This window comes from Oncorhynchus nerka, linkage group LG3, assembly GCF_034236695.1.
Source record: "Oncorhynchus nerka isolate Pitt River linkage group LG3, Oner_Uvic_2.0, whole genome shotgun sequence".
In the NCBI taxonomy this organism is placed as follows: domain Eukaryota; kingdom Metazoa; phylum Chordata; class Actinopteri; order Salmoniformes; family Salmonidae; genus Oncorhynchus; species Oncorhynchus nerka.
Genome location: NC_088398.1, coordinates 29,318,510 through 29,344,445, shown reverse-complemented (window position 1 = coordinate 29,344,445; position 25,936 = coordinate 29,318,510). Strand labels below are relative to the sequence as shown.

At 42.6% G+C, this 25,936-nt stretch overlaps 1 protein-coding gene across 2 annotated transcripts in view; it reads right to left on the bottom strand.

The window, feature by feature from the left end:
- LOC115106398 (2-oxoisovalerate dehydrogenase subunit beta, mitochondrial-like) overlaps nucleotides 1–25,936 on the bottom strand; it is a 96,492-nt gene that overhangs the window by 55,134 nt on the left and 15,422 nt on the right. For both annotated transcript variants that reach the window (XM_029629099.2, XM_065011075.1), the window contains exons 4-8: nucleotides 24,268–24,401; nucleotides 17,075–17,230; nucleotides 15,878–15,986; nucleotides 8,212–8,309; nucleotides 6,693–6,803 (exon numbers count right to left, since the gene is read on the bottom strand). In XM_029629099.2, coding sequence (XP_029484959.1) covers nucleotides 6,693–6,803; nucleotides 8,212–8,309; nucleotides 15,878–15,986; nucleotides 17,075–17,230; nucleotides 24,268–24,401 — 608 coding nt within the window. The remainder of the gene's footprint in view (nucleotides 1–6,692; nucleotides 6,804–8,211; nucleotides 8,310–15,877; nucleotides 15,987–17,074; nucleotides 17,231–24,267; nucleotides 24,402–25,936) is intronic.

Sequence of the window (25,936 nt, the reverse complement as noted above, 5' to 3'; positions counted from 1 at the left end):
TACATCAATGATGTCGCTCTTGCTGCTGGTGAGTCTCTGATCCACCTCTACGCAGATGACACCATTCTGTATACTTCTGGCCCTTCTTTGGACACTGTGTTAACAACCCTCCAGACGAGCTTCAATGCCATAAAACTCTCCTTCCGTGGCCTCCAACTGCTCTTAAATACAAGTAAAACTAAATGCATGCTTTTCAACCGATCACTGCCTGCACCTGCCCGCCCGTCCAGGATCACTACTCTAAATGGTTGACTTAGAATATGTGGACAACTACAAATACCTAGGTGTCTGGTTAGACTGTAAACTCTCCTTCCAGACTCACATTAAGAATCTCCCGTCCAAGGTTAAATCTAGAATTGGCTTCCTATTTCGTAACAAAGCATCCTTCACTCATGCTGCAAAACATACCCTCGTAAAACTGACCATCCTACCGATCCTCGACTTGCGACTTGGCGATGTCATTTACAAAATAGCCTCCAATACCGTACTCAATAAATTGGATGCAGTCTATCACAGTGCCATCCGTTTTGTCACCAAAGCCCCATATACTACCCACCACTGCGACCTGTACGCTCTCGTTGGCTGGCCCTCGCTTCATACCCGTCGCCAAACCCACTGGCTCCAGGTTATCTACAAGACCCTGCTAGGTAAAGCTCCCCCTTATCTCAGCTCGCTGGTCACCATAGCAGCCAGCATCCACCTGTAGCACGCGCTCGAGCAGGTATATCTCTCTGGACACCCCCAAAACCAATTCCTCCTTTGGCTGCCTCTCCTTCCAGTTCTCTGTTGTCAATGACTGGAACGAACTACAAAAATCTCTGTAACTGGAAACACTTATCTCCCTCACTAACTTTAAGCACCATCTGTCAGAGCAGCTCACAGATTACTGCACCTGTACATAGCCCATCTATAATCCTCATTTGCTCACATTGTATATAGACTTATTTTCTATTGTATTATTGACAGTATTTTTGTTTTACTCCATGTGTAACTCTGTGTTGTTGTATGTGTCGAACTGCTTTGCTTCATCTTGGCCAGGTCGCAATTGTAAATTAGAACTTGTTTCGAAGAGCCCTTACTGCTGCTCGATCATCGTATTTTTCCAACTTAATTGAGGAAAATAAGAACAATCCGAAATTCCTTTTTGATACTGTCGCAAAGCTAACTAAAAAGCAGCATTCCCCAAGAGAGGATGGCTTTCACTTCAGCAGTAATAAATTCATGAACTTCTTTGAGGAAAAGATCATGATTATTAGAAAGCAAATTACGGACTCCTCTTTAAATCTGCGTATTCCTTCAAAGTTCAGTTGTCCTGAGTCTGCACAACTCTGCCAGGACCTAGGATCAAGAGAGACACTCAAGTGTTTTAGTACTATATCTCTTGACACAATGATGAAAATAATCATGGCCTCTAAAACCTTCAAGCTGCATACTGGACCCTATTCCAACTAAACTACTGAAAGAGCTGCTTCCTGTGCTTGGCCCTCCTATGTTGAACATAATAAATGGCTCTCTATCCACCAGATGTGTACCAAACTCACTAAAAGTGGCAGTAATAAAGCCTCTCTTGGGAAAGCCAAACCTTGACCCAGAAAATATAAAAAACTATCGGCCTATATCGAATCTTCCATTCCTCTCAACAATTTTAGAAAAGGCTGTTGAGCAGCAACTCACTGCCTTCCTGAAGACAAACAATGTATACGAAATGCTTCAATCTGGTTTTAGACCCCATCATAGCACTGAGACAGCACTTGTGAAGGTGGTAAAAACCTTTCAATGGCGTCAGACCGAGGCTCTACATCTGTCTTCGTGCTCTTAGACCTTAGTGCTGCTTTTGATACCATCGATCACCACATTCTTTTGGAGAGATTGGAAACCCAAATTGGTCTACACGGACAAGTTCTGGCCTGGTTTAGATCTTATCTGTCGGAAAGATATCAGTTTGTCTCTGTGAATGGTTTGTCCTCTGACAAATCAACTGGAAATTTCGGTGTTCCTCAAGGTTCCGTTTTAGGAACACTATTGTTTTCACTATATTCGACCTCTTGGGGATGTCATTCGAAAACATAATGTTAACTTTCACTGCTAGGCGGATGACACACAGCTGTACATTTCAATGAAACATGCTGAAGCCCCAAAATTGCCCTCGCTAGAAGCATGTGTTTCAGACATAAGGAAGTGGATGGCTGCAAAATTTCTACTTTTAAACTCGGACAAAACAGAGATGCTTGTTCTAGGTCCCAAGAAACAAAGAGATCTTCTGTTGAATCTGACAATTAATCTAAATGGTTGTACAGTCGTCTCAAATAAAACTGTGGAGGACCTTGACGTGACTCTGATCTCTCTTTTGAAGAACATATCAAGACTGTTTCAAGGACAGCTTTTTTCCATCTACGTAACATTGCAAAAATCAGAAACTTTCTGTCCAAAAATGATGCAGAAAAATTAATCCATGCTTTTGTCACTTCTAAGTTAGACTACTGCAATGCTCTACTTTCCGGCTACCCGGATAAAGCACTAAATAAACTTCAGTTAGTGCTAAATACGTCTGCTAGAATCCTGACTAGAACCCCAAAAAAATATCATATTACTCCAGTGCTAGCCTCCCTACACTGGCTTCCTGTCAAGGCAAGGGCTGATTTCAAGGTTTTACTGCTAACCTACAAAGCATTACATGGGCTTGCTCCTACCTATCTCTCTGATTTGGTCCTGCCGTACATACCTACACGTACGCTACGGTCACAAGACTCAGGCCTCCTAATTGTCCCTAGAATTTCTAAGCAAACAGCTGGAGGCAGGGCTTTCTCCTATAGAGCTCCATTTCTATGGAATGGTCTGCCTACCCATGTGAGAGACGCAAACTCTGTCTCAACCTTTAAGTCTTCACTGAAGACTCATCTCTTCAGTGGGTCATATGATTGAGTGTAGTCTGGCCCAGGAGTGTGAAGGTGAACGGAAAGGCTCTGGAGCAACGAACTGCCCTTGCTGTCTCTGCCTGGCCGTTTCCCCTCTTTCCACTGGGATTCTCTGCCTCTAACCCTATTACAGGGGCTGAGTCACTGGCTTACTAGGGCTCTTTCATACCATCCCTAGGAGGGGAGCGTCACTTGAGTGGGTTGAGTCACTTATGTGATCTTCTTGTCTGAGTTGGCGCCCCCCCTTGGGTTGTGCCGTGGCGGAGATCTTTGTGGGCTATACTCGGCCTTGTCTCAGGATGGTAAGTTGGTGGTTGAAGATATCCTTCTAGTGGTGTGGGGGCTGTGCATTGGCAAAGTGGGTGGGGTTATATCCTTCCGGTTTGGCCCTGTCCGGGGGTGTCATCGGATGGGGCCACAGTGTCTCCTGACCCCTCCTGTCTCAGCCTCCATTATTTATGTTGCAGTAGTTTGTGTCGGGGGGCTAGGGTCAGTTTGTTATATCTGGAGTACATCTCCCGTCTTTTCCGGTGTCCTGTGTGAATTTAAGTATGCTCTCTCTAATTCTCTCTTTCTTTCTCTCTCTCAGAGGACCTGAGCCCTAGGACCATGCTTCGGGACTACCTGACATGATGACTCCTTGCTGTCCCCAGTCCACCTGGCTGTGCTGCTGCTCCAGTTTCAACTGTTCTGCCTTATTATTATTTGACCATGCTGGTCATTTATGAACATTTGAACATCTTGGCCATGTTCTGTTCTAATCTCCACCTGGCACAGCCAGAAGAGGACTGGCCACCCCACATAGCCTGGTTCCTCTCTAGGTTTCTTCCTAGGTTTTGGCCTTTCTAGGGAGTTTTCTACACCTGCATTGCTTGCTGTTTGGGGTTTTAGGCTGAGTTTCTGTACAGCACTTTGAGATATCAGCTGATGTACGAAGGGCTATATAAATCAATTTGATTTGTTCTCAACTTGCCTACCTGGTTAAATAAAGGTGAAATAAATCAAAATAAAATAAAAAGTCACCATTGGCCTCATAGTGAAATCCCTGAGCGGTTTCCTTCCTTTCCAGCAACTGAGTTAGGAAGGACGCCTGTATCTCTGTAGTGACTGGGTGTATTGATACACCATCCAAAGTGTAAAGGGATATTCAATGTCTGCTTTATTTTTTCCATCTACCAACAGGTGCCCTTCTTTGCAAGGCATTGGAAAACCTACCTGGTCTTTGTTGTTGAATCTGTGTGGTTGAATTTGAAATCCACTGCGGGACCTTACAGATAATTGTATGTGTGGGGTACAGAGATGAGGTAGTCATAAAAACATTTTTTTATGTCCATGCAACTTATCAAGGGACTTGTTTAGCAAATCTTTACTCCTGAAGTTATTTTGGCTTGCCATAACAGGGGATGAATACTTATTGACTGAAGACTTTCAGCTTTTCATGGTTTTATGAATTCAAATAAAATACACAGGCCTCGCTCACCTCCTCTCCTACAGTTACTTTAAATTGTACGACATAGAAATACAGCCCTAAGTTAGAATTCAATCAATCACGAATGGCAGAACTGCACTGTAGAGAAAAATAACATGGTTTCTGTGCCACATTGAAGGGCAATTTAAGTGCAAAATTAGACAGTCTACTGCAGGGATTATCAACTACACTGAACAAAAATAAACGCAACATGCAACAATTTCAAAGATTTTACTGAGTTACAGTTCAAATATGGAAATCAGTCAATTGAAATAAATAAATTAGGCACTAATCTATGGATTTCACATGACTGGGCAGGGGTGCAGCCAAGAGTGTGCCTGGGAGGGCATAGTCCCAGCCACTGGGGAGCCAGGCCCAGCCACTGGGGAGCCAGGCCCAGCCAATCAGCAAGAGTTTTCCCCCACAAGAGGGCTTTAATTAGACAGAAATAGTAGTCAGCAATTAATTTTTTCAAGTTTAAGTCTGACCGTAAATCAGAGATCACTATGATGACACACCAAATGCGTTTGATGGATCGCAGGAATAGGATTTTGAAGCCTACAGTCCAAGCAATGTCTTCCAACAGTGCAACAGCTGTAGGCATCCAAGGATTATCCAACCTAAATAAACGCTAAGGGTAAGGACGATAGCAGTGATGTAGCCTACGAGCCACATATTATTTATATCTACATAGCGCATTGATGTAAATCACACTGCTGCCCTCTCATTTAGCCATTTGCGCCTTACGGATTGTGGTCGTTGTGGATGGCTATTCACGATTGGATATGTGTAACACAATAATGGTTGCATTTAAGATGTTTAAGCTGCCTATCAATCAGTGGACAGGCTGTGAAAAATGCTCTCTTGCAACAGCTGCATAGTGTGGATCCCAGCCTATGGAATAAAAGTTGAAAAGATTTGACATGGGATCTCAGATCCTCAAAACAGCTAGAGCCTTGAGAGCATCTTGACTGGCTTCAGTACCGCTTGCTATGGCAACTTCTCAGCATCCGACCACAAGGCAGTACAGAGGGCAGTGCGTAGGACCCAGTACATCACTGGGGCCGAGCTCCCTACCATCCAGGACCTCTATACCAGGCGGTGTGAGAAGGCCCTAAACATTTTCAAAGACTCCAGCCACCCAAGACACAGACCAAGTCTGGAACCAACAGGACCCTAAAACAGCTTCTACCCCCAAGCCATAATACTAATCAATAGCTGCACAGACAATCTGCATTGACCCTCTTTGCACTCTTTTGCATTGACCCTCTTTGAACTCTTTTGACTCGTCACATATGATGCTGCTACCAGCGTTTATTATCTATTCTGTTGCCTAGTCATTTTACCTCTACCTACACTACCGTTCAAAAGCTTGGGGTCACTTCGAAATGTCCTTGTTTGTGAAAGAAAAGCTATTTTTTTATCCATTAAAATATCAAATTGATCAGAAATACAGTGTAGACATCGCTAAATGTTGTAAATGACTATTGTAGCTGGAAACTGCAGATTTGTTTATGGAATATCTCCATAGCCGTACAGAGGCCCATTATCAGCAACCATCACTCCTGTGTTCCAATGGCACGTTGTTAGCTAATCCAAGTTTATCATTTTAAAAGGCTAATTGATCATTAGAACACCATTTTGCAATAATGTTAGCACAGCTGAAAACTCTTCTGATTAAAGAAGCAATAAAACTGTCCTTCTTTAGACTAGTTGAGTATATGGAGCATCAGCATTTGCGTGTTCGATTACAGGCTCAAAATGACCAGAAACAAAAAACTTCTGAAACTCGTCAGTCTATTCTTGTTCTGAGAAATGAAGGCTATTCCATGCGAGAAATTGACAAGAAACTGAAAATCTTGTACAACGCTGTGTATTACTCCCTTTGCAAAACAGCGCAAACTGGCTCTAACCAGAATAGAAAGAGGAGTGAGAGGCCCCGGTGCACAACTGATCAAGAGGACAAGTATATTAGAGTATCTAGTTTGAGAAACAGATGCCTCACAAGTCCTCAACTGGCAGCTTCATTGAATAGTACCCGCAAAACACCAGTCTCAACGTCAACAGTGAAGAGGCGACACCGGGATGCTGGCCTTCAATTGGGAATTCATTTTTGTCTTCTTATGCCTTAAGGGGAAAGCAATCTAAAAGTAATCAGATTACGTTACTGAGTTTGGGTAATCCAAAAGTTAAACTACTGCTAACAATTTCTGCTAACGACTAGTAACTAACGTATTACATTTAGAAAGTAACCTACCCAATCCTGAGTGTGTGTGTACACAAATTATATAGCCTAGCATGTGTCTTACCTTGCAAACGGTCTCAGTGTCCCAAGGCAAGATGGTCTGTAGATCTATGAGTTCGCAGGACACACCCAGTTTCTCCTGAGCCATGTTGGCCACTTCCCTCAGCACATGGATCTGTAAGGCAGGAGTCAGCAATCAAGACCGTGCATTCCATTCTAATCCACAATGGATATTAGAACATTTTATAATACCATCAAGAACCCTTTTAGAATCAGCAGAAAACCACTACACAGTACCCCTTATTAACTTTCAAGTCAGTTTGGACTAATGAAGGAAGTTGCTTGGATAGACTACATGTTTATTGGCAGATTAGAAAGCTGTATGTTTCCAGATAATGACTGCTGTGCCTGTGAATCATCGGCAATCTAACAGCAGGACATACTGGCTCCATCGTTATTATCCCCAAGCCGTGCATCAGGGCTTTGAGTGTGTCTATGAATGTGTGTGAGGGTTAATGAACTAAATCTACTCATGTGTGTGTCTTGGGTGATAGTCATGAGTCATAACCAGACAGCCAATTGATAAAAAAGAAACACAGCAATCTATAAACTTCTAACCCATTTAGACAAGATTCGACAACAGGCATATTAAAAATATAAATATTCTGGTTTTAGTCAACCATGCTAGAAATGAGTACTAATACACTGAATATTGCTGAAGAAACGACAGAGCCTAGTACTTCTGTCAAGACATGAACAGGTTTAAAGTGTGCAATAAAATGAAACTTTACAATATAAACAGTAGGACTAGCAAAATGAACCCCTCTGTTTCGTCCATTAGCAGGCCTTCAATGCAGGTTCCAGGCGCAGTTCCGACTGCTCCACTCGCTGGGAGTTGTTTTCTTTTCACTCGTCCATGGAGGGCTGATGGATTACCGGAGTAATGGGGTGGCATTTTAAAAAGCCCCGATTTCGACTACTTGGGTGTCTTTTTCATCTTTGCAAAGTGACAGCTTTGATGGAGATGATTTCCCAGTCATTCCCGGCCCTCAGGATTAGACCCCCCCTCTGCTTTTCAGCTGTACCTACATGAGTCTATTTTTCTGGGTGGGTTAAGCCCGTTAAGTGGGCAAGCAGAATCTTTGTAAGGGGCAACGACACCAAGAGCGCTATAGAGACCATAATCCTCTCCTGAGGAAAATAAATCAGGGGGACAGGAGTTGAAGACAACGGAAGGCCTTGTGTAGACGTGGACTGTTAACACCGTGGAGCAGCGTCTGTCCAACGGAGACGTCAGTGTCGACACGATAAACCACAAACCCCTGGTGAGAAAACCCCTGTTGAGAGGCGTGGGTTTGTGATGGAGCTAGGAGTTAATCCATGGCTCGTCCCTGTCGGCTTAAAAATGTCAAAGACCGAAGACGTAACGCGGATGTCCCTACCTCTGCCCACCTCCAAACCATAAACAATGACTTCTGGCTAAGGTCATGACTCATGCACAGTCATAGATGGATATATAGCTCCATCTCCTCTATGGCTCGAGTACGTAGAATCAACCCATGGCTCCTTCTTCCACGTCTCACCTGTGTTCCCCACGCGACCAGAGTGACGTCACTTCCTTCCTGTATAACCTCGGCCTGCGAAAGTGGGATGGTGTAGGCCTCTGTAGGGACCTGCTCCACTGCAAAACAAACAAAGAAAAAAAACAAACACAACCTTTATCTCAATTGTTTCAAAACCGGTACTCTCATCTCCTCCCCTTCATTTGCACAGATTGTAAATGACTTGACCGGTGAAAACCCTATGGTGGAAGTTAATCTTGCAAATTCTTGTAGATCAGTCCAGTGAAGGAGAATATCTTAAAATGTACGGCCAACATGACCTGATACACATATGCAACGACAGTACTACACACGACAGGAATATGATTGGGGGGGGGGTCAATCCCGAACACACATCAATCACTCTGTTATGGCCAACTGTGGTTGCTCTGTCAAACGATGGTCCATAACCACCCGTAGAGCTCAATGATGGAGAGGGTGACAAGGGAAACGACCGGCACACTCACAAATGAAAGCCTACAATCTGTGCTTCCAGTTAGGAACAAAGTCTCTGGCCCATTTGAGATGCTTTTTCCAGACCTCAATCAATCACGCGGAGCCTTGTGTGCGCCTCGCCTATGGTCCTCTGTACCCCCAATCCATCAAATGTATGCACACATGACTAAGTCGCTTTGGATAACAGCGTCTGCTGAATGGCAAATATTATTACTATTACTTGCATTATTAATTATTATAATAATAAATAATACAATCAATTATTGCACTAACAATCAATGATCAATGTGGACAAGATAGTTCAAATTGTGTTCCACACACAAGGGACATTATATTCATGCATCGGACTTTCTCTTGGATCCTTTCCCAAAGAGACTAACCCTTTGGCACCCTGTTTGTAGAAATCTTGGAGTTCATAAACACTTGGTGGCAAAACACCGGAGGCACCAACATGGCCTATTATGTAGTTATGTGGTAACAACATTACACAGGTCTTTGGTGCTCATCATACACACGCTTCAGAAAGTGTGTGTGTGTGTGTGTTAAGTGGGGAGACGGGTGCTCTTTAAAAAGTCTCTTGCATGGTAACACATTAACTGCAACGGTCTTTGGGCGTACTATTGATACTCAAGGGTTTTCCAACTCCACAATATACTTCCCAGAACAGTCGGAATGACTTCCACCCATTCTCCCTCTAGAGGTTAAGAAACAGGCTGTCGACTTCAAGTTTCGGGAAGGAATTTCAATTGAGTGAAAAGAGGCTCTTGCAAGCCTTTCACAACCCAACTCTGAAGTCAGTGTGTGTGCTGGTACATGGTTCAAATGAATCATGGATTGAATGGAGTGTGAATGATAGATTCACCTTTAGGCCACATGGGACATTTATTTACAATTAAATGTCTTCCAGATTTAAGTGATGTCAGCGATGGGAGGGCGTTTATTTTTGGTTAATCAGTATCTCTCAGAGCAAGTCATCTAATCATCAGGGTGATTCAGAAAGATGTGGAATTGGAAAAATAAAAAAATGCACTCTTTCAAAATAAAAATAAACTCCAGAGACGGAATTTCAAACGATCCCTCTCTCTCGGAACATCTTGAGATGCTTATAATACGTAAGCATACAAGAAGCTGAAATTCATAGGTTTTTTCCAGAATCTACTAAATTAAGCTTACACAGAAAGCAACAACAAGCATCAAGTAAAACCCCTGCCACCATCGAACAAACGAGTGAACTGCTGGTGACTGGATTCAGGGATCTTTATATAGTGGAATTTCATCAACCTCCTCTGCTGTACACAGCTTCCCCGTTTCAGGCCGTGACACAGCAGTCATTTTACAGTAGTTGTGACCAATCTTACTCAAGAAGACCAATGTCAGGCGGTGATTGTCTTTTTCAGAATAAAGTTCCCAATTCACTTAAAGGAAGTCCACTCAACAACCAGCTGTGAGATCATGAGATCACGTGACAACGGTGATGTATAAGTCTTCATAAAATATTATATTGGCACTCTGTCACTAACTAACCTACATTTACAGTTGAAGTTTACATACACCTGAGCAAAATACATTTAAACTCCGTTTTTCACAATTCCTGACATTTAATCCTACTAAAAATTCCCTGTCTTGGGATCACCACTTTATTTTAAGAATATGAAATATCAAATTTTCTATAGGATTGAGGTCAGGGCTTTGTGATGGCCACTCCAATACCTTGACTGTGTTGTCCTTAAGCCATTTTGCCACAATTTTGGAAGTATGCTTGGGGTCATTGTCCATTTGGAAGACCCATTTGCGACCAAGCTTTAGCTTTAACTGATGTTTTGAGATGTTGCTTCAATATATCCACATCATTTTCCCCCCTCATGATGCCATCTATTTTGTGAAGTGCAGCAGTCCCTCCTGTAGCAAAGCACCCCCACAACACGATGCTGCCACCCCCGTGCTTCACGGTTGGGACGGTGTTCTTCGGCTTGCAAGCCTCCTCCTTTTTCCTCCAAACATAACGATGGTCATTATGGCCAAACAGTTCTATTCTTGTTTCATCGGACCAGTGGACATTTCACCAAAAAAGTATGATCTTTGTCCTCATGTGCAGTTGCAAACAGTCTGGCTTTTTTATGGTGGTTTAGGAGCAGTGGCCGCTTCCTTGCTGAGCGGCCTTTCAGGTTACATCAATATAGGACTCGTTCTACTGTGGATATAGATACATTTTGTGACTTTTGTACGTCACAAGGTCCTTTGCTGTTGTTCTGGAATTAATTTGCACTTTTCGCACCAAAGTGCGTTGATCTCTAGGAGACAGAACGCGTCTCCTTCCTGAGCGGTATGACAGCTGTGTGGTCTCATGGTGTTTATACTTGTGTACTATTGTTTGTACAGATGAACGTGGTACCTTCAGGCTTTTGGCAATTGCTCCCAAGGATGAACCAGACTTGTGGAGATCTACAATTGTTTTTCTGAGGTCTTGGCTGATTTTGGGGGGATTTTCCCATGATGTCAAGCAAAGAGACACTGAGTTTTAAGGTAGGCCTTGAAATACATCCACAGGTACACCTCCAATTGACTCAAATTACGTCAATTAGCCTATCAGAAGCTTCTAAAGCCATGACATCATTTTCTGGAATTTTCCAAGCTGTTTAAAGGCACAGTCAACTTAGTGTATGTAAACTTCTGACCCACTGGAATTGTGATACAGTGAATTATAAGTGAAATAATCTGTCTGTAAACAATTGTTGGAAAAATGACTTGCACAAAGTAGATGTCCTAACCGACTTGCCAAAACTATAGTTTGTTAACAAGAAATGTGTGGAGTGGTTGAAGAAAATAGTTTTAATGACTCCAACCCAAGTGTAGGTAAACTTCCGACTTCAACTGCAACTACGGTCCTGATGAAGCCAGTCCTTGTGGTTCCATCCCCTCTGGCGGGTAAGAAAATAAAATGACTGCTTCAACGAAAAACATTACATGACCTCATCATCCAAACAAGCATCGCTCAGAGGGATTAGGACTCGGCACGAGGTAGTGTTTTCTGCACTTTTCAGAAATTAAAGTCATTCCCTAACTGCTACCAGTTCTGAGAGCCCTGTGGGAAACAGACGAGCGATTGTTGGGGGGGTGAATGTAGTCATTTCGCTATGGGAAACATAGCTAGAAGATATTTTGAGAAGAGGAAAGGAGATAAATATCCATTAGGTGGTATACCATGGAACTATTTCAGTCAGACAAGAGTGAGTCTTTCTCCTCACAGAAACACACAGAATCTCTCCCTCTCTGACGTAGTTTGATTGTCTCACTGAGCCATAGACAATTTACACAATGTGGACCTGCATACCCCACTGTACTTCCAAGTAACTGGGTTTAGTCCATCTGAAAATGAAACAACAAACCCTACAGAAAAAAAAGATTTAAGGTTTTGTTGAGGGATATAACTGGCGTTACTTCATTCACATTTTGAGAGACAGACAGTAAGTGTCATGACTCATGATTTACTCTGCAGTAGGAAAGAAAGGCTGCTCTTGACTTCCTGAGAAGCATCAAACACAATTTGACATCCAAAATAAAGATAAGGAGTGGAAAAATAAATGTGGCAACTGATTTTCTGTGCCAAGAACATTGCAAAACTGAAACATCATATCCTTGCAGGCCCTAAAGAGGTGGAATTCAACTTGATTGTTAAACCATATTACTGTGACTAACAGTTCACCTCGCCATTTTACTGTCTGACTAGAGGTGGGTTTTCCAATAGACTGCCCACAGGCCAAATTTGACCCTTGGGTGAATTTGACCTCCCCCCCTTAATTTAGGAAGTTCACGACTATTCCCATGCATAAATACAGAGGCATATGTGATCGTATCGCAATGTAATCAAGGTTGGAAATCATTCTGTTTCTGTCAAATACTATATCTGTTTGGGATTCTTGCGGTCAATTTGCAGTGGAGACATTATTTAAAACTATATTCTCACCCTCCGACCATCCCCTCAAGGAAATAGCATACCTGGGTTGAATGTAATTGGAGACCCCTGCACTTGAGGCAATAACACTTCAGACATGCATAGAAATGGCAGAGGTGCAAAATGAGTCAACACGGCCACATATCCTATATTCTACAGCTTGGAAGCATATGCTCACGCTAACCTAATGACTACATCATAAACTGCACATTGATGACAGCATAGCTATACGCATTTAGCAGAATGTTGCATAGTGTTCTGTATATATCAATGATGTCGCTCTTGCTGCTGGTGATTCTCTGACCCACCTCAATGCAGACGACACCATTCTGAATACTTCAGGCCCTTCTTTGGCCACTGTGTTAACAAACCTCCAGACGAGCTTCAATTCCATGCAACACTCCTATTTCGCAACAAAGCCTCCTTCACTTATGCTGCTTAACATACCCTCGTAAAACTGACTATCCTACCGATCCTGACTTCGGCGGTGTAATTTACAAAATAGCCTCCAACACTCTACTTAGCAAACTGGATGCAGTCTGTCACTAAAGCCCCATATACTACCCACCACTGCGACCTGTATGCTCTCGTTGGCTGACTCCCGCTACATATTCATCGCCAAACCCACTGGCTCCAGGTCATCTATAAGTCTTTGCAAGGTAAAGCACCGCCTTATCTCAACTTACTGGTCACCATAGCAACACTCAGCCGTAGCACACACTCCAGCAGGTACATTTCACTGGTCATCCCCAAAGCCAACACCTCCTTTGACCTTCCAGTTCTCTGGTGCCAATGACTGGAACGAACTGCAAAAGTCTCCCTCACTAACTTCAAGCATCAGCTGTCAGAGCAGCTTACCGATCATTCCACCTGTAACTAGCCCACCTCATCCCCATATAATTTTACTACATTTCCACACACTGTATATAGATTTTTTTTTCTATTCTGTTATTGACTGTACATTGATTTATCCCATGTGTAACTCTGTGTTGTTGTTTGTGTGCTTTATCTTGGCCAGGTCGCAGTTGTAAATGAGAACTTGTTCTCAACTGGCCTACCTGGTTAAATAAAGGTGAAATTAAAATTGTAAAAATTAAAAGTGTTACAAATTCCCTAACAGTGCCTCTTATCAGCACCTCACAACCCTTTCAAATTGCACACTCCACTCTCCATCCAACCAGCAGTGGTGTCTGAAAGTCTATGGGTACCATAAACTGACCTCTCAAACTCTCTGACCCGGCCCTGATTGGTTGCCAACCAAGTAGCTAGGTCAGTTGCTAGGGGGCCGGACACCCTTCTGACTCTCCAGGTCTCACACTACACATTCTCCTTCAAGCAAGCTCCTGCACCTCAGCCCTGCCCAACACAACTGGACTCCTCCATATATCTCCGTGGACTTGTGTGATGGTGTGCGTGCACCAAGTGAGTTGCGTGACGTGTACACTGTTCTTCATAGTTAGTCATATAACTACTGCCTATTGTGTGTTGCCTCTCGGTTTACTTTGTTACGCCATCTTGGATTGGGCTATGTCAACCTTTGTCCTATCGTGACTATGTACATGATACACGATGGCGTCGCTCCCTATTGCCCACCTCAGATTAAAACCACCATTGGGCTACAGTGTGAAATCACATGCTACAACTGGACGAATCATGACGAAAGATAATCAAATCAAATCTATTTATATAGCCCTTCTTACATCAGCTGATATCTCAAAGTGCTGTGCAGAAACCCAGCCTAAAACCCCAAACAGCAAGCAATACAGGTGTAGAAGCACGGTGGCTAGGAAAAACTACCTAGAAAGGCCAAAACCTAGGAAGAAACCTAGAGAAGAACCAGACTATGAGGGGTGGCCAGTCCTCTTCTGGCTGTGCCGGGTGGAGATTATAACAGAACATGGCCAAGATGTTCAAATGTTCATAAATGACCAGCATGGTCAAATAATAATAATCACAGTAGTTGTCGAGGGTGCAGCAAGTCAGCACCTCAGGAGTAAATGTCAGTTGGCTTTTCATAGCCGATCATTAAGAGTATCTCTACCACTCCTGCGGTCTCTAGAGAGTTGAAAACAGCAGGTCTGGGACAGGTAGCACGTCCGGTGAACAGGTCAGGGTAATACTGTTGAAAACCTGGGCAGAGGCTAAGTAAAGGGAAATCTTTTCTAAAATTAATTTCTGGTGGAGCTTCATCATGGAACCGGTTTGTTTTGTTTGTTTCTGTCTGTGTCTGTGTGTCGTGCATACCATGATGGAGCAAAGTCTTAGTAACACAGGCTGTCTTGCCATATTCATTCTGTGAGCTGCTTTACACGACTACCAGTTGAGAGCTGCATGCTCTTACTACCAGACAGATTACTCCGCTAGGCTGTGTGTGGCTTGCATGTCATAAATAAATCGACATAATGAAGTAACAGCTTCGGGATATGTGTCCGATTCTTCATCAATTGTGTCGATTGAAAATATCATTTTTTACAATATTTCTTTCACTGGCCCACTGACGTAGATGATTGACTGGCCCGGACGGTCTCCAAAACTTCCTAGGCCAGCGGGCAGCCCTGTATGTAGAGCCCTGTATGGTAAAGGAAGATTTGATTAAACAGAGTTTAACACAATCCCAGAAGAGACGGAGGGAAAGACTGACATTAGGCTTGTTTGCACAGAGTGGTTTCAATACCGGAGATGAAAAATAATGTTCTGGGCATAATCACTTTCTAATGCCTTAATCAAAACAGTCTCTCAAAAAGTCAGCTAGATTATCTCACAACTTCATTTATTTGACTCTTATCACCCAAAGCTATCAATGTGTGGAAATTAGAGGCTTGGTTGAGAGGGTTAATAAGAAGCCATTCAGTTGTGAAGGCCATCTATCCCTACTCTAAAGGTCGAAAAAAAACGATGTAGGCCAGAGGCAGACGCCCGAGGCCAGAGAGGACAGCCAACCAGAGGACAGGGCACAGGCTGTCAGCAGGTTATGGCCCATTTGGACCAGCTGGTTCACACTTGCGATTGAATCTGGTGAACTCACTCACACTCAGTCCAGAGCCAAGCGGACAGGGCATAGTTTGTTTGCCGTGTTCTGTTCTCAAACAAAAAATAACAAGCCGTGTGTCACCAAGGAGACGAAAAGGCTGACAAAAGGCCATTGAGAATGCTTGAGGAAACTGAGCATAGACGTGTTGTTGTAAACACACCTCGCCTACAAACACACATCACCTGGGTCAGATGGGCTCTTTAACTCACCCGCTGCTCTGTAGAGGATCTTGGGCTCGAAGAATATGCAGGGGTTCTGATCTGCGATGCACGACAGCAGCAGTCCCTTACACTGGACCGGACCTCTGGGTATTACAACCTGGAGTGAAACACATAGTACATTACCCTTTCACACCATCGTGCCAACCTGAACTGTACTGCTCGGACATTTTCCTATAACGTTGTCCTTTTTCAGCACGTTTCCAGCGACTATTAAGGGAGTGTACCCAGGACAACAGTACAGCATGCCTCGACTTAGTAGTGCAAATAGGGGGTTTCTGTACCCACACAGACCATATTATTCAACTGGTACGCAAACAAACAACCCAGATGATGTGCAATTGGGTGGAAAGCAGAAGCCGGCTTCCTCTACATCCGAGCTAGACATTTGAGCCTTCTCGGACCCCTTGCAGTGTTTATTACCTTGACCTTTGAAAAAGACAACGAAGGATGTTTACTGTACTGACAATAGCTGTAAAGCGCCAACTGCTGCTGTGGTGCTTGGCTGCGTAGGAGAACTTTAGACTTTTATTCCTTTCATGGTGGTGGGGGGGTGAATCATATTTGACATTTTTAGCACGCACTCGTTTCCCTCCGAGCGTACGTGCATTAAATGCCAGCTTAATTCACACACGCTCACAGATCAGCCGGTTGAACCCCAGGTGACCGCCCAGGGTGTACAGTGAGTCAGGTATTGATTTGAGAGTCCATGTGCATCATTTCCCTGTCATTGCTGTGGACGTAAAGCAATACGCAGCAGCCGCCGGGGTTTGGAAATTAAGGGAGGGGGGTGCATGAATAGGTCAATAGCAATTTGAGGTAGATCTTTTTCTACCCTCATCAAATCAACAATCCAAACAGACCAGTGGGTGTTTAAGCAAAGGTACATACACGGAGATAGACTACGCCAAAATATGTGCAACAAAGTGCAGCGCAGTGAAGCGAAGAGAGAGGTTGGCTAACTGATACAGGGGAAAAGATGCGTGTGCCTTAGATCATAAAGACAGGCTCGTTTAGGAAGGGGCAAGCAGAGCAGAAGTAAATAGGTTATAAGGTGCTTTAAGAGTACCGAGTACAGGTGAGGTGGAGAAGTGAGTGAGTGGAGGACGGGATGGGGGAGGGGGGGCGATAGGGATTTACATTTACATTTAAGTCATTTAGCAGACGCTCTTATCCAGAGCGACTTACCTTGATGCCTGGGCAATGGGCGAAGAAGGCCTCTGGACTCTGGGAATGGTAGAGCGAGCCGTGGCCCACGCAGCCCCACGGCGCCCGGATGGTGAGGTTCCCACAGTCAAATAGGTTGCCGGAGCGATAGCGGTACTTGGCTGCTTCGTTTACAATCTGAAGACAGACAGACCGTGATACATGAATAATAATAGTCAGAGCGAGACATTCATAACAATACCTCAGTCTCTAGACATTCCTAACAATAGCTCAGGCTCCCACAACATTAAGACGACACGATTGTGTAGGCTCGGCCCTAATTTATGGCTCTCTGTCACCTTCGGCTGCATGGCAAATGGCTCAGCAAAACACAAAAAGACCATGCCCGAGGACCAGTACACCCTTCCCACCTAAGAGGGGCCAAACCTCTCCAACAGAAACCAGAGAATTGACTACAGAAATGTGTGTAAGGTACCAAACATGGTTGCAATAGTGTTATTCTATATTCAACTGAGATGACATCTACATGGATGTCTGATCTCTATGGTTACTTGTAGTTGCTCAGAATGACCTCTGTCGACACTGTATTAAATTGTCCTTGCCAGCCCACCCCCTCAGGTCATCACACATAGACCCACTTCCTAGAGGATGTTGGCTGGTTTGATGCGATATCTTAGTTTTACTACCATTGGTTGAGTCTGCGGGTTGGTCAACAATTGAGTTTTGAATAGATCTGGTAATAAATGGGATGAAGGTCTGTTGTTCTTGCTCTTCTCCTGTTTCCTGCCCATGGGAATAGGTTGTATGGACATTTTTATTTTGTGAACTCCCAAGGCCAATGCCCTGAGTAGGTCTGATTAGTTCACGCTTTGTCTCGTAAGTTAGTTAACCTTAAGATGTATATTGTTAATGTCAGTACTGCCTTGTATGTGAATCTATTCATTTTAAAAAGCTATTAAATAATACTTGCTTTCATATTTCGCTTATCATGAGTTCAGGACCATTCCATAATACTTGATTTCACAATAAATGTTAAACGGAGACAGATAAAGACTTGAATTAGGCCAATAGCATTGTCTTAATACGGGTCACATGTGAAGTAAACATTGAGAACACCTGCTCTTTCCATGAAAGACTGACAAAGTGAATACAGGTGAAAGCTATGATCGACCCCTTATTGATGTCACTTGTTAAAGTCCACTTCCAAATCAGTGTAGATGAAGGGGACAAGTTAAAAACATATTTTTAAGCCTTGAGACATGAATTGTTTGTGTGCGCCATTCAGAGGGTGAATGGGCAAGACAAAGTATTTAAGTGCCTCTGAACGCGGTATGGTAGTAATTGCCAGGTGCATCGGTTTGTGTCAAGAACTGCAACGCTGATGGGTTTTTCATGCTCAACAGCTTCCAGTGTGTATCAAGAATAGTCCACCACCAAAAAGGACATCCGGCCAACTTGGCAACTGTGGGAAGCATTGGAGTCAACATGGGCCAGCATCCCTGTGGAATTCTTTTGTCACCTTGTAGATTCCATGCCTCGACAAATTGAGTCTGTTCTGAGGGCAACTCAATATAAGGTGTTCTTAATGTTTTGTACACTGAGTATATTCACAATGCATTCAGAAAGTATTCAGACCCATTGACTGTCTCCACATTTTGTTACGCTACAGCCTTATTCTAAAATATATTAAAATACCCCCCCCTCATCGATCTCAAATCAAATTGTATTGTCACGTGCGCCGAACATACAGGTGTAGACCTCACCGTGAAATGCAAGCCCTTAACCAACAACGCAGTTGAAAAAAAAAAGAGTCAAGAAAATATTCTCTAAATAAACTAAAGTAAAGAATAAAAAGTTTCAACAAAATAAAGAGGCTATACACAGGGGATACTGGTACTGAGTCAATGTGGGGGTAAAGGTTAGTTGAGGTCATTTGTACATTTAGGTAGGGGTAAAGTAACTATTTATAGATAATAAACAGTAAGTAGTAGCAGTGTAAAAACAAAGGGGGGTCAATGTAAGTAGTCTGGGTGGCAATGTGACACACAATATCCCATAACAACAAAGCAACAATATGCCTTTTTTTTTTGCAAATGTATTAAAACATTAATATCACATTTATGTAAGTATTCAGTATTCCCTTTACTCAGTACTTTGTTGAAGCACCTTTGGCAGCGATTACAGCCAGCCTTCTTGGGTATGACGCTACAAGCTTGACACACCCCTGTATTTGGGGAGTTTCTGCCATTCTTCTCTGCAGATCCTCTCAAGCTCTGTCAGGTTGGATGGGGAGCGTTGCTGCACAGCTATTTTCAGGTCTCTCCAGATGTTCGATTGGGTTCAAGTCCGAGCTCTGACTGGGCCACTCAAAGACATTCACAGACTCGTCCCGAAGCCACTCCTGCATTGTCTTGGCTATGTACTTAGGGTTGTTGTACTGTTGGAAGGTGAACCGTCGCCGCAGCCTAAGCTCCTGAGCAGGTTTTCATCAAGGTTCTCTCTGTACTTTGCTTCGTTCATCTTTCGGTCGATCCAGACTAGTTTCCCAGTCCCTGCCGCTGAAAAACATCCCTACAGCATGATGCTGACAACACCATGCTTCACCGTAGGGATGGTGCCAGGTTTCCTCCAGAGGTGACACTTGGCATTCAGGCCAAAGAGTTAAATTTTGGTTTCATCAAACCATAGAATCTTATTTCTCATAGTCGGAGTCCTTTAGGTGCATTTTGGCAAACTGCAAGCGGGCTGTCATGTTCCTTTTACTAAGGAGTGGCTTCCGTCTGGACACTCTACCATAAAGGCCTGATTGTTGGAGTACTACAGAGATGGTTGTCCTTCTGGAAGGTTCTCCCATGCTCAGTTTGGCCGGGCAGCCAGCTCTAAGAATGATTTAAGAATGATGGAGGCCATTGTGTTCTTGGGGACCTTCAATGGTGCAGACATTTTTTGGTACCCTTTCCCAGAAAGCTCGGAACTCTACGGACAATTCCTTCGACATCATGGCTTGGTTTTTGCTCTGACATGCGCTGTCAACTGTGGGACCTTATATAGACAGGTGTGTGTGCGCCTTTCCAAATCATGTCCAATCAATTGAATTTACCACAAGTGGACTCCAATCAAGTTGTTAAAAGAGCTCAAGGATGACCAATGGAAACAGGGTGCATTTGTGCACAATTTTGAGTCTCATAGCAAAGGGCATGAATACTAATGTATATAATGTATTTATGTTTTTTTTTAATACGTTTGCAAAAATGTCTAAAGGCGTGTTTTTGCTTTGTCATTATGGGGTATTGTGTGTAGATTGATGAGGAAAAATATATATTTTATCCATTTTATAATAAGGCTGCAACATAAAATGTGGAAAAAGGTGAAGGGGTCTGAATACTTTCCAAATGCACAGCAAATACTAGAGGTCAACCGATTAATCGGCATGGCCGGGCTTTCATAACAATCGTAAATCGGCCTTTATGGAAGCCGATTATGGCCGATTACATTGCAATCCTCAAGGAGACTGCGTGGCAGGCTGACTACCTGTTACGTGAGTGCAGCATCAAAAGAACCTTGTGGCTGCAAGGAGCCAAGGTAAGTTGCTAGCTAGCATTAAACTAGCTAGCATTAAACTTATTTTATAAAAAACAATCAATCTTCACCTAATCACTAGTGAACTACACATGGTTGATGATATTACTAGGTTAACTCGCTTGTCCTGCGTTGCAGATAATCAAAGAGGTGCCTGTTAATTTATCATCGAATCACAGCCTACTTCAACTTTTCCAAAAGGTGGGGATGATTTAACAAAAGCACATTCGCGAAAAAACTATCGTTGCACAAATGTACCTAACCATAAACATCAATGCCTTTCTTAAAATCAATACACAGAAGTTTATTTAAACCTGCATATTTAGTTAAAAGAAATTTGATAGCAGGCAATATTTACTAGGGAAATTGTGTCACTTCTCTTGCGTTCAGTGCAAGCAGAGTCAGGGTATACGCAGCAGTTTGGGCGGCTGGCTTGTTGAGAACTGTGTGAAGACCATTTCTTCCTAACAAAGACCAATTCATTTGCCAAAACTTTACAAAATTATGACATAACATTGAAGGTTGTGCAATGTAACAGCAATATTTAGACTTACGGTTGCCACCCGTTCGATAAAATACGTAACAGTTCCGTATTTCACTGAAATAATCAACTTTTTCCTTTTCGGAATGATAGTTTCCGGATTTGACCGTATTAATGACCAAAAGGCTCGTATTTCTGTGTGTTAATTATATTATAACTAAGTCCATGATTTGATAGAGCAGTAGCAGGGCCGTAAGCATTCATTCAAACAGCACTTTACTGCGTTTGCCAGCAGCTCTTAGCAATGCTTGCTGCACAGCGCTGTTTATGACTTCAAGCCTATCAATTCCCAAGATTAGGCTGGCAATACTAAAGTGCCTATAAGAACATCCAATAGTCAAAGATATATGAAATACAAATGGTATAGAGAGAAATAGTCGACGCGTCATAATTCCTATAATAACTACAACCTAAAACTTCTTAACTGGGAATATTGAAGACTCATGTTAGAGGAACCATCAACTTCATATGTTCTCATGTTCTGAGCAAGGAACTTAGACATTAGCTTTTTTACATGCACATATTGCACTTTTACTTTATTCTCCAACACAGTGTTATTGCATTATTTAAACCAAATGGAACAAGTTTCATTATTTATTTGAGACTAAATTGAATTTATTTATGTATGTATCAAATAAAATTGTTCATTGTTCATTCAGTATTGTCATAATTGTCATTATTACAAATATATCGATCTATATAAAAATTTGCAGATTAATCGGTATTTGATTTTTTTTGGTCCTCCAATTATCGATATTGAAAAATAATGCAAATCGGTCGACCTCTAGTAAATACTTACAGTGGGGCAAAAAACTATTTAGTCAGCCACCAATTGTGCAAGTTCTCCCACTTAAAAAGATGAGGCCTGTAATTTTCATCATAGGCACACTTCAACTATGACAGACAAAATTGGAGGAGAAAAAAAAATCCTGAAAATCACATTGTAGGATTTTTCATGAATTTATTTGCAAATTATGGTGGAAAATAAGTATTTGGTCACCTACAAACAAGCAAGATTTCTGGCTCTCACAGACCTGTAACAACTTCTTTAAGGGGCTCCTCTGTCCTCCACTCGTTACCTGTATTAATGGCACCTGTTTGAATTTGTTATCAGTATAAAAAGACACCTGTCCACAACCTCAAACAGTCACACTCCAAACTCCACTATGGCCAAGACCAAAGAGCTGTCAAAGGACACCAGAAACAAAATTGTAGACCTACACCAGGCTGGGAAGACTGAATCTGCAATAGGTAAGCAGCTTTTTTTGAAGAAATCAACAGTGGGAGCAATTATTAGGAAATGGAAGACATACAAGACCACTGATAATCTCCCTCGATCTGGGGCTCCACGCAAGATCTCACCCCGTGGGGTCAAAATGATCACAAGAACGGTGAGCAAAAATCCCAGAACCACACGGGGGACCTAGTGAATGACCTGCAGAGAGCTGGGACCAAAGTAACAAAGCCTACCATCAGTAACACACTACGCCGCCAGGGACTCAGAAGAAGATTGGGAGAATGTCATATGGTCAGATGAAACCAAAATATATATTTTTTTGTAAAAACTCAACTCGTCGTGTTTGGAGGACAAAGAATGCTGAGTTGCATCCAAAGAACACCATACCTACTGTGAAGCATGTAGGTGGAAACATCATGCTTTGGGGCTGTTTTTCTGCAAAGGGACCAGGACGACTGATCCGTGTAAAGGAAAGAATGAATGGGGCCATGTATCGTGAGATTTTGAGTGAAAACCTCCTTCCATCAGCAAGGGCATTGAAGATGAAACGTGGCTGGGTCTTTCAGCATGACAATGATCCCAAACACACCGCCCGGGCAACGAAGGAGTGGCTTCGTAAGAAGCATTTCAAGGTCCTGGAGTGGCCTAGCCAGTCTCCAGATCTCAACCCCATAGAAAATCTTTGGAGGGAGTTGAAAGTCTGTTGCCCAGCAACAGCCCCAAAACATCACTGCTCTAGAGATCTGCATGGAGGAATGGGCCAAAATACCAGCAACAGTGTGTGAAAACCTTGTGAAGACTTACAGAAAACGTTTGACCTCTGTCATTGCCAACAAAGGGTATATAACAAAGTATTGAGATAAGTATTTGGTCAATAACAAAAGTTTATTTTCCACCATAATTTGCAAATTAAAAATAAATAATTAAATAATAATAATAAATTAAAAATCCTATAAAAGTGATTTTCTGGATTTTTTTTTCATTTTGTCTGTCATAGTTGAAGTGTACCTATGATGAAAATTACAGGCCTCTCATCTTTTTAAGTGGGAGACCTGCACAATTGGTGGCTGACTAAATACTTTTTTGCTCCACTGTATATCAAATATTACCACACAACAGTTGACCTTACCCACCACGAAAAACTATTAAAGACCATAGGTTCCGAGGAGTCTTTTTGGTCTGTAGTTAATATATTACTTGCCAATACATTCCGACGATCATATAAAGTACCTCGGAACCGGATTTCAGAACCTTTTTCCACTTACGTATTCACGGTTGACAGAACCTGACCCTTCCACTGATGGTGTCCAAGGCTCTATTTCATCCAATATTCAGGTTGACAATTCTTTCTTGATTTTATGCATCTCTGGGGGGCATTTTGGAAAGAGAGAGAGGAGAGTAGTATGTGTGTGTGTGTGTGTGTGTGTGCGTGTATTTATAGCAGAAATGCGTCAGCAGAGAGTGTTAAAAGCTAATGTGTGGTTGGCATCTGGCCAAATTGCACCTCAATTATAAATGTTTTGCTTTTTTTGACAGCGTTTGATTACAGCTTGATTGTGTGGAAGCCTAATCACATATGAGCAGAGAACTCACTAGAGAAAATATTATATTTACACTAATAACACAAGATTGACATGGATGCAAATGAGGCAGGTGTTTGTTGGTGGGTGAAAACACCTATGAACGAGAGAAGCAGAAATGGGAAATGGATTCCAGTAGTCCCTGATCAAATCTGTTCCCGTCACACGAGAGGCGGGGCTATGATGACAACAAATAAAACCATCTGTGTAATCAAACAGGCAAACAAGTGACTGAGAAATGACACTTTATGCACAGAGAGCAGACAGACTGGCTCACCTGGTCGAAGGCAGGGTAAATGTAGTCGGCAAACTGGATCTCAGCGATGGCCGTGGCGCCGGCAACCGCCGCACCGATTCCAAATCCTACAATGCCTTGCTCACACAGAGGAGTGTTGAACACACGGTCTTTACCTGGAGAGAGAAAGAGGAGGGGAGAGGGTTACTCAGCTATCATCTACCAAGGAGGCTGATGACGACAAATAAGAGCACACACATATCAACCAACAGAGAGAGTTTGTGCTGTGTATTTCTGACTAATTTCTTCAAAAACATCCACTCATTCATTTTCAATGAGGGATGAAATCCAAGCAAAACACAGTGTAATAGGGCCAGGGCACATGGTGGATGACAAGGTGTGTCAGTCACCCCCCACCTAACCAACACTTGCTTCATAAGTGTGTTTAATCATTGCAGTGTCTCCTTAAAATAGCATCTGGACTTATAATAAGTGAAATGACACACAGAGACAGAGGATTCCTCCTCAACTGGAGCAAAGTCGGCTGTGACGCACTAAAAAGCCCTAGTCTGAAAAATAAACACAAAAAATATTTTTCCATCCTCCACTCTATAATCTTGACAGCGAGCCGCAGGACTGGGGCTCTACATTTGGGGAGGAATGTTATTTTGGTTCTCTTGCTTTGTTTAATTGCTAAGAAGCAAGTATTTTCTGTCTTTGATCCCTCCGAACCTCGTTTCTGTCCCGTCCAGGGAGACCTGACCTCAAGCGCCCTCCTCTCACCACAGACCGGACACCATTTGAGCACCACAAGCCCTCAGAAATGAATAATTAGGCCAAACCATCACAGTCCAATCAGAATCTTGTGTACTTGTAAAACACAGCCAGAGTAAACAAATACATCGGGTGGTCAACGAGTGACACAGTGAGCTCCAAACGTATTGGGACAGTGACAATTGTTTTGTTGTTTTGGCTCTGTACTCCAGAACGTTGGCTTTGAAATGATACAATGACTATGTTGAAGTGTAGACTGTCAGCTTTAATTTGAGTGTCTTTTCATCCGTATCGGGTGAACCGTTTAGAAATTACAGCACTTTTACAGCCTCCCTATTTTAGGGGCCCACTATTTCACTTGTGTATTAAAGTAGTTCAAAGTTGAGTATTTGATCCTATACTCCGAGCACGCAATGACCAACATCAAAGCTTGTGACTCTGCAAAGTGGTTGGATTGCATTTTCTGTTGGTTTTTGGTTGCGTTACAGATGCTGTATGATGTCATTCCGGAGTCACTTCTACGTGAATGTGGATGCTACCATGATTACGGATGGGCCTGAGTGAATCGTGAATAAGGATGAGTGAGAATGTTACAGACGCACAAATATATCATACCCACCACACATGCTAACCTATCACGATTACAATAAGAGCTAAACTTTTTTTTGTGGGGTATGATATTTTTTCATCTGTAACATTCTCACTCATTTTAACGTGGAAGTGTTCAAACATTCTATTCTTACAATTTATAAAATTTAAAAAGTTAATCCAAAATGACACAATACATGATTTACCATTCATTTCAATTGGGCATAAACTAATCTGAAACACAAGCAAAACAAAAACAGCAAATGTAGGAGTCACAAGCTTGATTTAATCATTGTGTGCGAGGAATATGGGACCAAATACAACATCTTTTGACTACTTTAAAACACAT